The sequence below is a fragment of the Pagrus major genome, chromosome 1 (assembly GCF_040436345.1).
Source record: "Pagrus major chromosome 1, Pma_NU_1.0".
Lineage (NCBI taxonomy): Eukaryota > Metazoa > Chordata > Actinopteri > Spariformes > Sparidae > Pagrus > Pagrus major.
The window spans coordinates 29141261-29154799 of NC_133215.1; the positions used below are offsets into that span (position 1 = coordinate 29141261).

Genomic DNA, 13539 nt, shown 5'->3' on the forward strand with positions numbered 1-13539 from the left:
TGGTGTGTGTGAAAGTCTTCATTCTTTGCACACCTACGTGCCTTACTTTTTGTGTACAACTCTCCGAGGAGAGACTTACTGAGAGAGCCATTGTCTGTGCTTATTCCCCTTTGTACATGCATCTTGTTCTGCTCGAAGAGTAAAACCACGTGAACATGTTTGTTTCAAGCGTACCTTGCCGTACCTGCCTTAACCTTTGGTTCAAGCTACCTTGCCTGGGGTCCCCTCCATGAGCAAAGTCTGGGAGGGAACCTTGCAGTTAAAGCATGTAAAGTTTAGTGTAGAGGCCTGGTGCTCTGTCTTTCATGAGGCAGGGGAAGTTGGGGTCCCTGGTGTGCTGACCTCTATCTACAAAAACTGTCTCTGGGGACATGAATTGTCTGCGCCCTGGTGGGAAAGAAGCAGCAGGTAGTGCAGGAGGTGGAGAGGTACCAAAGGTCACAGGCTTCTCGCTGAGTGCTTCAATGTTGGAGTTTTCTCCGAGAGAACAGGAGGGTTGACTCTTTGTGACTGGGTGTTTTGGAGAGGAAGGCTTTAACTGTTGTTTATGCTTAAGCAGCAAACAGCAGTACAAAGTACATTATCTGAACTTGGAGCCTTTGGACGGGGTTCAGAAGAAGATGCTGCCTGGGGACTTATCACCAGGCTTTTTTTGATCATAGGGTGGTTCATACAACAACACCTTAGGCCAGAGATCAATGACTGACTTTGATGTTATTGCATTCACAGAGAATGTGCATAGTTATGCATTTTCCTGTATCCGTGGGTTGCAGAGAGTCTGTTTCTTCAGGCCTCAGTAGGGTAGTCTCTCCAAGTTAGCCAAGGCTGTTTAGACATGGAGACTCTCTGACTGGTGGAGGATCTAAGAGTTAGACAGCTGTATGTTTTGTATGTCAGCACAGGAAGTCCTAATCCCATTCCAGATAAATAATATAGGAACCATTTGTGCCATCCCTGACATGATGACTTGAATATTTCACCATCTATAGACACTTGGGAAGCTGGGACGCCAAGGGACTTGGGACTGAGTTTTCTGCTTTCATTGTGTTTTCTATGTAAATAATGTAAGCCACCTTGCTGCTGAGCTGCTTTCTTTACATGTGCAGATGGTTTCACTTGTGAATCTAGACAGCACAATGTTGTCTTTCTTTACCTTAGCAGCATGTCTCGATGGTGACGCTTTATCATATACTGCAACAGTGTTTTCACAGGCATGAAGAGTCATTCGAGCCAGTGGACATTGAAGCAATATGTTCTATGAGAGGAAGGATTATTTTCAGAAAATGTTATTCCTCGATTGTTCCTAGGTTTAGCAGGTTATTTAGCAAGTAAATGGCAAGCCATTTTCTCAAATGTGTCTTTTGGTCTTTCAGTCAGTGGTTCACATCGAAGAAAAAAGTGATTAAATTGTGAAGGAATCCCATCGGGGGCAAAAGGACTCCATTGGGATTCAACACCCTCATCATGGCCTTATCTTTTCCACATGACATATGACCTTTTTGAAACATGTTCTACTTACCTACTGATGTGATTAAGATGTGATTCAGAGTAAGCACCAAGAAGTCTCCTGTAACACGAATGTCTACCTGTCCTATATGTTATGTATGGTTTGATATATCCATATTTCGGTAAGGTTCAGTTCTTAACAATTTATTCCTCATCCGGATATTTACTGAATCTTATTTTAAAACACCCTCTTTCATTATAAAAATGTCCTGCATTAGTAGTTTGATAGATGGTTTAAATAACCAGAAACTGAGGGTCAGTTTTTAAATGTTGATGCTACCCAGATAATGTGCCTGTTAGGTAGATGTATTCCAAACACCATTACAAGGCTAAATGCTAATTTAGCTCATTTATTCTTGTAGTGGATAAGAGCGATTGCTGCTGTTCCGATGTATTCTCACAGCCTCTTAGTTTTTCCACCCTCTGCTAAGTAAAACAAGTGATTAGATTTAGATTATTGATGGAGCAGTTATAAATCTGCATTGGGTAAAGCCTTGTCTTTTTAAATGCCTCCTGGGCTCAGTCCCAGTGCACTTTGCTCAAATTTATGTTCTACCTGTCCAACAAAAAGCCTTCAAGAGGAGTTTAGGCATGCTCCTCACTTTCTCCTGCTGCTTCCAGTCTCATACTGTAAGTGGTAGAAATGTACTTATGTAGAATAAAAGATGATGGTATGAGTCAGGCTGTTCTGTATGGCTTTGGACTGGATTGTTCACAATGAGGTGCATTCAGTGTTTCTCATTCAGTGTTTCTATGGTGTTTCTATGGTGTCACAGCATACACAGATGAATGAATATTATAATAGTTATGAATACATAAATATTCTATGTTGCCATCAAATGAAGCTTTTTACTGTTTAATTACTCCTGTCAGGGAGATTATGTTTTTAGTCCCCTATGGTCTATTTGTTTGTTTTTGTCTGCCGTGCCAGCAGCACTGTAAAGCCTGATTTAAGGAAGGGTGCTAAATGCTTTGTATGTGTCACTTGACAGATATTAGTGTTTCCTTTCATGTCACACATAACCCAGTCGCCAGATTAATGTTCGCAATGTACGTTTTTTTTGCAAAACTACTGATATGTTAAACTGTACATTTTACATATTACAACTTTGTGTATTTTCACGTGTAAGTTTCAATTTCATGTTAAGTTCCGTGCTTATGCTCAGGTTAGGTTTAGGCGCAGGTATTTGTAGCCAAAACATGATCTTTTATTAACCCTAGCCAACTGGTTTTACACTTCATTAGGGTTAGGCAAAGATCATGCTTTGACGAAACAAGCTCAGCTGGAGGTGTCCTTAGGTCGTTAAAAACACCTAGCTTTGTTGCCACAAACACAGATGGAGATGTCCTGACTTCCCATCACAAATATACGGCTTTTGGCACCATAAAAGGGATGTCATGCTTACAAATGTTGAAACACTGTCTTGAACTGGAGTCACTGGCTTGCAACTGCACTAGCCTCCCCTCCTCAAGACATGAAAGTCAGGTCATAAACATGCAATGTCTATGTTATGTGACATGTTTTTCTGAAATGTCAATACGATATGTAGCCTATTATACATACATATGTGAACGCATCAGTGGTTTGCACGTTAACTAGCAACATTTTATCCTTGGGACTGGGCTGTTGTGCACCTGGAGGATTTTGTTATGTGGTGGAACTTTCATATTTTATTTTAGAGTGTAAGCACACTAATATTTGCTAATGAGCACTTAACACAAAGTACAGCTGAGGTTGCTAAAATGTCACAAGTTTTGACCTGATGATGACACCAGAGGAAACGTTAGAGATCAACAGAGTCATTAAGATTCCATGAGCACGACTCAGTTGAAATATTGTACAATTTATTTTTGCACAAAGCCCTAAAACCCCCCGATAGCATTTAGGACTGTCACTGTGTATTTTATTGCACATTCAGTTTAAAATGTCTAACCTGACATTTCATGTTTTTATAACATTAAAAGCAGAGGGCTGTGTAGCCTTGGCGGAGGGATGTGTTCAGTGAGTGCTTTTTAGTTAACAATACTACACAATTGAATGCATTTCTTGGGGTCTTTTAGAAATCTGTCCACTCTTGTTAAAGATTTTTAATATTTTATGTTGCTGACAAGCTTCTCTTTACTTTGTATTGATCAAAACAGAGTCCCCAACATTTGTTGTTACAGTCTAAGCATGACTGTTCCCTGTCCTTGGGTACCCTGTAAGAAAATTGTTGTCACGTTCCTGGAATGATTTTTATTCTTGTGTGAAATATGTATTTTTCTGATTATATAGTTTAATTTTTGAGCGTACCTAATCCCTGTCTGTTTGAAGGACGTCATGATGGCCGACAATCATGTTTGTTGAAGATGATCAGTAAAATTAAACACCGTCTGTCTGGATCGACACTAATCCCGCTGGTCTCTACCTCTCTGTCACCTTCACTCTCACTTTCTCTTTGTTGTCTGGGTTTCTCTTTGTACCTGACTTTACCTTTGTGCTCTGGACCAACTTCATAACCCCTGGTCCTTTTATTCACCTTTCTGGCTTTTTTCCTCTTCTAAAGATCAGTCCCCTTGTTTCGGGGGCTTCCCTCTTTAAATGCTCCATTGCTGTTCTTACGTTATCCACTCTTTTCCCCTTGCAGTGCTGATGAGAGGTTTGATGCTACCTTCCATACAAATGTGCTAGTAAATGCTTCAGGATCCTGCCAGTACATCCCACCAGGTAAGACATTCACTGTGTTACAAATACGTCACTTATAACTTAAATTCAATTTCATTTTGTCAACAAAGTCTTATTACTGCATAACCATTATAAATGGTTGTTCTGAATGTATCCTCACCATCTTTAGCATCTTGTCACAATAAAACTGTTGAGATCGTCATCATGGTCTTCAGAAAGATCATTAGCTTGATCACTGTCATCAACACCCAACTCGCTAACTAAAACTTCCACCTCACTCATGGTTTTGGTGATTTGCAGGTATAAAGACATCTTTGTGTCAAAGTATAAAAATAAAGAAAAAGTAAATTAATTGTTTTTCAGACACCATAGTTTCAATACTGTTTCAATTACATTACAATGTGGGATCTGCCACAGGTTGAAAACTATTGAAACAACAGTTGAATTTGACCTTTACATCTGAAAGCTGTTACTTGTCAGCCAAGAGCTTCTTCCCAGAAATCACCAAAGCATGCTGATTACTACAGCCTGCTTTAATAATGGAAATTCTGTTCATTTACTCGTCATTATTATGACTCTGTACTCTGTTTTCCTAAAAATGACATTTTTTAGTGACTGAAAACTAAAAATTTAAAAAAATAAGGCATTTTGGTTCATAATGTTACATTAAAGCAACATTATCTAGAAATTAGCACAGCCCCACAGTTTTTGAGTGCAACGACACTGTTGAAAACACAAATCCCAGGCCTCAGACGTAACTACAAACTAAACTCAAACAAAACTCATGACATCATAACAATGTTATGTCTTGAAAACCTTGTATCTCGAATTAAACATGTATGTGATGCTGTGATCCTTCCCTCTCACTGAAGCAAAATGAATCAGGGAAATTACTGACATGAAATAAGACCTTCCACCTCAACATGTTTTTGTGTAGCATTCTAGCATCAGATGGGCCATTAAAAACCTTGTTCAGTGCCAGAAGTAAGTCTCCCCAACACTTTTCTCCAGGCATCCTGAAGAGTACCTGCTACATTGATGTGCGGTGGTTCCCATTCGATGTGCAGAAGTGTGACCTGAAGTTTGGCTCCTGGACCCACAACGGCTGGCTGCTGGACCTCCAGATGATGGACGTGGACATCTCCACCTACATACCCAACGGGGAATGGGATCTTGTAGGTAAGAAGAACCAACAAACAAATACACATTCAGTGAGTAAAACAAAATACATGACATGACCCTCCTCCAGTTTCTGTCTGCTTATAAAAAAACAAACATATTTTCTTACATTGCTTTTCTCAAAATGTGTCTGTTTTCTGACTGATTTAGAACAAATGTATTACATGCTAAGTGGGGAGAGCTTTGTGCAACAGGTATATCACAGTAAATGCCACCACAGTGTTGTCAATCAGAGAATAATTTGATGATCATGTGGTACGGATGAATCAGAATTAGAATCTGGATCAACTTAATAACGGAGTGCAAAAATAAATACTGAGTGTGCACGGTGCCATAAGCGGGATAAAGACTCTGTGTGAGAGCTGAAGTGAAGATTGACTGAAATCTCTCCCAATATTTGAGAGATATATTTGAGCAGCACACTGTGAATTCCTTCAGGGACTCTGACAGACTGAGACAGACAGACTTTCAATATTAGCTCGGCCCTTCATGTCATATTTCAGGGAGTTAGACAGCCAGTCGGCATTATACAGCTCTGACAGCAGGTGTTTTAGCGATGTCGACTTTCTTGTAAGATGCAATTCTCACTGACATGTTTCTGTCCATCAGTCATCGTTATAGAGCTACAGATAGCCTGGAGCAGCATCCACACAGTTTCCTCTGGCTGATGAATTCTTCAACACACCAAACTTGCATATTTATTTGTTTTAAAGATATTTGTTTTCAGGTTGATAAAGCCCTTTAGATAGTTATTACCTGATAAGCCATATCGATTCAAGACTTGTGTGGGAATTATGAGACAAAAGGTTAATTAGCTGCTATGGTTTAGAGGAAATTACTCTGTTGATATGCATCACCTCGTATGATTGAGGTGGGCAGTTCTTTTTAGAGGGACTTTTGGTACAGATATCAAAAAGGGAGGCCCAAAATGTAAGATACACTGATTTATGCTAATGCTTAGCTTAGCTTAGCTTAGCATAAACACTGGAAACAGGGGGAAAGGTTAATGAATACAATATGTCTCATTCGTTAGATCCATACAAACAATAAATTGTGTATGGGGCTAGCCGCAGTAACTTCCTGTTTTTGCTGGTTGCCTGGCAACCGCATGATGATAACAATTTTACAGGTTCCTTGCGGTGTCCGAGAACCTATACAAGATGGAAAGGACATTACATTATCAAATTTTACATTGGTACCAGACTTTGGTGCCAGCTCTATTGTAGTCTATGAGAGATTCATGAACAAGCAGACTTAAACCCAACATATCTACGTCATATAACCTTTGATGAATAAAGAAGAAGAAGAAGAAGAAGAAATGCTTTTAAAAAATCAGCAATCAGTAATATCTAAGTATCTAAGTAACTCTGGTGAATTGGCAGAAAACTCCTCCATTTCTCCCCTCTCAGTTTAACAGGTTATCAATCTTAGTGATGGAGGCATTGGTTTAATTTAGCTTGTGCTTCATGTGTTTTCAATGTGCATTTTGTTTGATTTGTGTGTTCATTCAATGATTTATTAGCATGCTAGTTACTTTGATCGCATGCTAGATTTATAACGATTTGAAGCGTCTGATTGAGGTCAGTCACAGATTAACATGAATAAACTAGCTAAACTGTGATTATACAATAAACTAAACTGGCTTTAAGCCATTAGCTAAGTCACATAGGCCTAAAACAGTTTTTGATACGGTGACCAGGCGTTAGGTATTCGCCAAGTGTGATTTAGTCCCAACAGAGATCACTTCATTCATAATTACGATGCATTATTTCCTGCTGGTTTAGTTCTTTGTTGAAAGTTTTTCTTCAAGTTTCTGATTGCCATCAAGTGTAAATCTTTTGTTGTTTTATAGCTAAAGGTTAGTTTAAAGCATATTTAATAATCAGAGTTTAGGTTTGAATATGTGATATTCCCATAACATCAGCTATTATCAGCCCCATCAATCAATGAAAAGCTACGGAAGCCCTAAAGGGCCATGCATTCATACATTTTATTTCCTCTGTTTTCGCGTGATAACGAGTTAATTTCATTTGTTTTCTCGAGATCTCGAGTTATTATCTCGAAATAACAACTGCCGTTTTCCCGAGATAACGGGATAATTTTCTCGAGATCTCGAGATAACAAAACTTTGTTTTCTCGAGATAATGATATAATTAATTTGAGATCTTGAGAAAACAAAACAATAGTGTAGTATATTAAATCATTGCAGGAAACATCATTCAGTGTAGCAATGTCAGAGGAGCGGGAGCAAATCGATCACCGTCACATATCTTTTCAATTAAGGCCTGACACAGGCTGAAATAGCATTATGCCTTGCATTACAGATAATATACACATTAGTGTGCGTAATCTAAAAAGACGGTTAGCAAGGCTTCAGCTATATCAGCGGCACAATCTAAGTGAGCCTGATGTCGTCGTTAACTACATAGCTGACCAGCTACGAGGTCCCGGGCGTCTCCATAATCTCAGGCCTATCATATCACAGTCATTATCTCGAGATCTCGAATTAATTATCTCGTTATCTCGGGAAAACAAAGTTTCGTTATCTCGAGATCTCAAGAAAATTATCTCGTTATCTCGGGAAAACAAGGTTTCGTTATCTCGAGATCTCAAATTAATTATCTCGTTATCTCGGGAAAACAAAGTTTCGTTATCTCGAGATCTCAAGAAAATTATCTCGTTATCTCGGGAAAACAAAGTTTCGTTATCTCGAGATCTCAAGATCTCAAGAAAATTATCTCGTTATCTCGGGAAAACAAGGTTTCGTTATCTCGAGATCGCAAGAAAATTATCTCGTTATCTCGGGAAAACAAAGTTTCGTTATCTCGAGATCTCAAGAAAATTATCTTGTTATCTCGGGAAAACAAAGTTTCGTTATCTCGAGATCTCAAGAAAATTATCTCGTTATCCCGGGAAAACGGCAGTTGTTATTCCGAGATAATAACTCGAGATCTCGAGAAAACAAATTAAATTTACTTGTTATCTCAGGAAAACGGAGGAAATAAAATGTATGAATGCATGGCCCTTTAGGGCTTCCGTAAAAAGCAGCTTCTGGATTGCAGTTTTAATACTAATTTCAAGGGACACTTCACTTGCAACTTATTTTATTTACAATGATGAGCCTTTTTACTTGACTCAAGTTTAGCTATGTAACGAATATCTTTCACGCTTGGATACTATTTGGCAACAGCAAATAAACTAATGCGGCCAATTGGAAAAATCATTCATTAGCGTATTCTCTGAAGTGTGTTCTTTGGACAGAGTCAGGCTCGCGGTTTCACACTGTTTCCAGTCTTTATGCTAAGCTGAGCTAACCATCTCCTGGCTCAAGCTTAATATTTACCACACGGCATGAGATTTGCATCCATTTACGCATCTAACTATTGGCAAGAAAGCAAATAAGCATATTTGTGTGTCAAACTACACCATTACCATTACAGCTTTACAAATCCAGGATTTTCCTCCATTTTGGTGGCTCAGTTCATTCTTACTTGTGTCTGTTACATTGTGTCTTTCTCAGTTTGAGTTTCTCCAACTCTGTCTACACAACGTCCTTAGTTTTGTCTGTCTCTTCCTAAGAGACAAAGGTGAAGTGAAACGGTCAAGTTTAAGAAAAGATAATGAAGATAATAAAGCATACTGATTCTTTCTCTCAGTTTTTTTCTTTCTTTCCTTCTCCTCTCATTCCTTTTTCACTTTTTTTTCTCCCCTCTGACTATCCATGTGGAAATGAGGAACACACTTCATCTCTAGCCCAAGTTGGGGTGTTAATCAGAGGCCAACAGAATAATTCACATTCACATACACAAACACACTTTCAGAAGTGAGCTGTGAGTGGACCCAGCTGGCTGGGGGAATGGAGGAGGGGGCCATGGGTGTGTGTGGTGACAGCTGGCCCAGGGATGGTTCACTTAACTTGGGCACAGCCAGGCGGCAAGCCGGCCAAGAACACACACTGTCCTGGTGCCTCGGAACATACCCATGCCAGCGCGCACACACACACACACACACACACACACACACTCACGCGTGCGCGCACACACACACACACACACACACACACACACACACACACACACACACACACACACTCAAAGGATCTGGTGGATGCATCTGCAGGTCTGCAATCCATCAAATTAATAAATGGCTAACAAAGGCTATTTCTCTTCTGCCTCGAGGTGACAAAGTTTAAATGAAATGAAATTGAATCCGTGCAATTAATTTAAAGTGAGTTTCTGTTGGGATGAACAGTTTCCACGCACTCACACGCACACAAACACACACACACACACACACACAAACACCAAAATGAGTTGCATATTGTGAATATGTTACTGATTTTGCTGTAGCAGGATCTCATTCACACTGAACATTTAAAGGTATGAATGGTTGATACAGCTGTACAATGATGCTTGAGCCATAATCAAATTCAGGACACTTGTTACTCTCCCTCCCTCTCTCTCACACACACATCTACACACACAGACGGACAGAGTTCCCAGATTTTTAGATCCAGGGGAAAAGCGAACACTACCTGTAGTTCACTTTGAAATAATCGTGCATATGAAATCTGTCACACATCTGGCTGAACAATAGCTCTCATACACACAGATACACACCAGTTTGTTGGACTTATTTGACTCTGACTAGTCCAAGGTGATTGCTTCCTGTTGTTGATCTAATGTACAAGGCAGATTAGTTGCGTGAATGTGAGTATGCCAACCAGACAGATAAGACCACGGGATAAGCACCAGTGATTAATAACTGATTTCAGATTGTTTTTGGAGGTGTAGTGGGGTCATTTGAAGTTCATACAAAATTTCAAAGATTTTAATGTAGTGAAAGCCTGTACTGTAGCACAGAAGGTTTTTGTAGTAGTTTGATACGCGTACATATAGATATGGACTATTCCCCCTGCCTGACCAAGCTCATACATACAACACTGAGGTGTACAGTAAAAAAAGCTCATGTGCATTTGGGTATTTAAACAGAAATGGTTATATAACCAGTGTTTAGTCATTGCGTTGCTATTATTTGCCACAAATTTCTCTGCTTTTTCTGGAATTGCCTTTTTCTCATCTCTGGCAGCTATCCAAGGAAGGGGATCAGTTGAATTACCTCTCCTAAGTTCTCTTCCATTTTCTCTCAAGTCCTAAGTTTCCTTGTCCTAGAGGGCTTGGCTTTTGAGGCTCCAATCTACAAATTGAAAATGAAAAAGAAATCTGGGGGTGTGAAGTGGAGTGAGCATAAAACTCTGTATTCATCTCTGCTTGAAGTAAGCAGCCTGAGGCAACATTAAAGGAGCAGTGTGGATCTACTGGCAGAAACAGAATATCATATTAATAATTCTGTTGTCATTAGTGTTTAATCGTCTGAGCCGAAAACTGCTGTGTTTTCGTTACCTTGGAGTGAGTCTTTATATCCGCAGAGGGAGCGGGTCCTCTTCAAGCCCCCAGGAAGTGCATGAGGCTTTAAAGCCAATTCTCCATAAGCTTACATTGTGGAAGAAGTGGCAGTAAAATGGTGGATGAACTTTTTTTGAGCATCACAACCCCTGCTAAATGACTCATTTGACTATCATAATATGATCCATTCAACCCAATAAAATTTGGAAGGTCAAGAAGAGCTGCAAGATTTAATAAGTTTCTCCCCATTTATCTGAGCCACAGGCTAAACCGGATGTTAGCCGGCTTGGCTAACATCTCTGGTGCACAAAATACTGAAGTTCTGGTTGATTTTATACCGGCCTCAAGCACCACTGAGCAGCTTTCATAGGAATGAATGAGGCTCTGCCTCTGACACTATAACTAGTTCTCATTATACGTCCATGGTCCTCTTCCACAGAGACCACCATGTTGCACTGCCATGTTTCTATGGTTGCACAGAACGGACAAACCAAACACTGGCTTTAGAGGAAGCCTTTTCTTTTTCTTGCATTTTTACAGTAACAGCCAGCGTAGGAGAGGGTGAGCCAAGGGTTATTTCATTTGTTGAAATCTGCAACCTCATCGATAGTTAAATCTGCAGTGTTGCATTGAGGTTATGGTTCTGGCTGCATCGATCTTGATTCTTCTTTAAAAAACTTTTTGAGTCGGACAATTATACAAGAGTGTAATGCTGAATTGGTGGAGTACTTTTTTAAAACAATACTTACATCAATACTCGCAATCCTCATCTGAAGTATGCATTGGTTGCTGTATTTGTTCCAGCTGTCTCCACTGGCTGTAAAGAGATCCCTTCTGAAGGCTTTAGCAGACTGAGTTTCACAACAAATCAAGTGGGTATCTTCTAAAGGTACAGACCATTTAGTACCAAATTCCCTCTTTGTGCTCCCACGGACTGTGTTTCCTTGCTGAGTCACAGCAGAGTGACAGTAACACAAAGAGGGGACTTTATACTAAACCAAACCCCATCACTTACAGTGTAATTGCTTTAAGAAGGGAATGTCTTCACAGCAAATATGAACAAAAGGAACAAATACAGCCTACAATAACTTGTTCAATGTTTATATGGGCATGTCAGTATTGAACTAAGAGACTGGAAAAAATATGAACCTGCCTTTTCACCGCTGTATATTGGACTTTAATCCCTGCTCTGGTCTTATAATTTACTATGATCATCTCATTTTAATGCTCTAATGTTTTATCCCATTTTTTTTACTATATTAACACAACTTGTAAGTCACCTTGAGCTGCCGCTCAATTTGAGATATGCTCTATAGATAAATGGCCTTGCTTTGCATCAGGAACTGTTGCTGATGTTCAGCTGTAAAATCTATAATCACACTAGATGTGATATTGGACTTTTATGCATAAACTTGACCTGCCTCATCTGCGAATCACCTTGCTGGTTTCACTGAGAAGACGCCTCAGAGTTTAGGAGCAATTACCAGTTGGTCAGCGACTCCAAACACTTAACTCTGAACCTCTTTCTGTCTGTTAAGGTCACAAACCACATTAAGCTGTCCTTTATAGTGATTTTGGATCAGCTAAAATAAGTTGTTGTTGAAACAGTGTTGGGGAGATTATTGTTTTATATAAAAGATTACACTATGACATCATTGTATTATGTATGTACAGGATTCATTAAGGCAGGAGTCCATTTGCTGTTTTTCAGCAACAAGCTGCTTCCAACATGTTGAATATGTTTTATGGCAAAATCCTAATCTTCTGTGCTTGGTCTAGAATTTACCTTCAGACACAAGAGATGTGGATTTAGTGGCATACTTGAATGCTTTGGGATTGACTGATATTAAATCTGTAACATACTGCCCTGTATATGATGAACCGTGTTTTATGTAAATGGAACCAGTAAAAATGTTATTAAAATGATTGATAACTGATCCCCCCTGCCGAGCACGCTTACTTTACAGTGGCATCGACACTGAAGGCAGTAGTCACAGCTGCACATTAACAGCTTATTTTACAAGGTCTCATTCAGAATCAGAATCAGAAATCCTTTATTTGTCCCGCAAATGGGGAAATTCCTTAGTCACAGCAGCCAAAGGACAGTATCACACTTAAACAATAATAAAAAGTAAAAAATAAACAATATAATAGAGATAAGAAATAGAATTAACTCGTATATACATAGTATTTACAATATGAACTTGGTATTTACAATATGACATAGTATTTATTATAACTCAGGCAAGCAGAACTGAGGACTGGACCTTCATTTAATCCTTCCGTGTATTTGACCTCTAACTGACACCTTCTCACCTCTTAATTTCTCCCGCAGGTGTTCCGGCTAAGCGTAATGAGCTGTACTACGACTGCTGTAAAGAGCCCTACCCCGACGTGACGTTCACGGTCACCATGCGCCGCAGGACACTCTACTACGGCCTCAACCTGCTCATCCCCTGCGTGCTCATCTCTGGTCTGGCCCTGCTGGTCTTCCTGCTCCCCGCTGACTCCGGAGAGAAGATCTCACTGGGTACACGGCAGGACACACACATCAACACATCCCTGCGCACACACACTCCCCACACTCTCACACTAACACAGAGGGACAATGACTCATGATTATAATATACATGCAGACAAAAATGTATCTCTCTCCTCCGCCTTGGTGATCTCAGCCCACCAGGACCCCACGCCATTGCTAACTCATTTATTTGGCATTGCTCTATGCTAATTCTGACATTCTAGCTGTGAATTAGCATTTGTGTTGGATTTTATTCATTAGCA

General features: G+C 39.7%; 1 protein-coding gene across 1 annotated transcript in view; it reads left to right on the forward strand.

The window, feature by feature from the left end:
• Positions 1–13539, forward strand: part of LOC141000574 (neuronal acetylcholine receptor subunit alpha-7-like) — a 49447-nt gene that overhangs the window by 32232 nt on the left and 3676 nt on the right. Inside the window, exons 5-7 of the mRNA XM_073471347.1 lie at positions 4134–4213; positions 5183–5350; positions 13091–13285. Of these exons, the coding sequence (XP_073327448.1) occupies positions 4134–4213; positions 5183–5350; positions 13091–13285 (443 nt within the window). The remainder of the gene's footprint in view (positions 1–4133; positions 4214–5182; positions 5351–13090; positions 13286–13539) is intronic.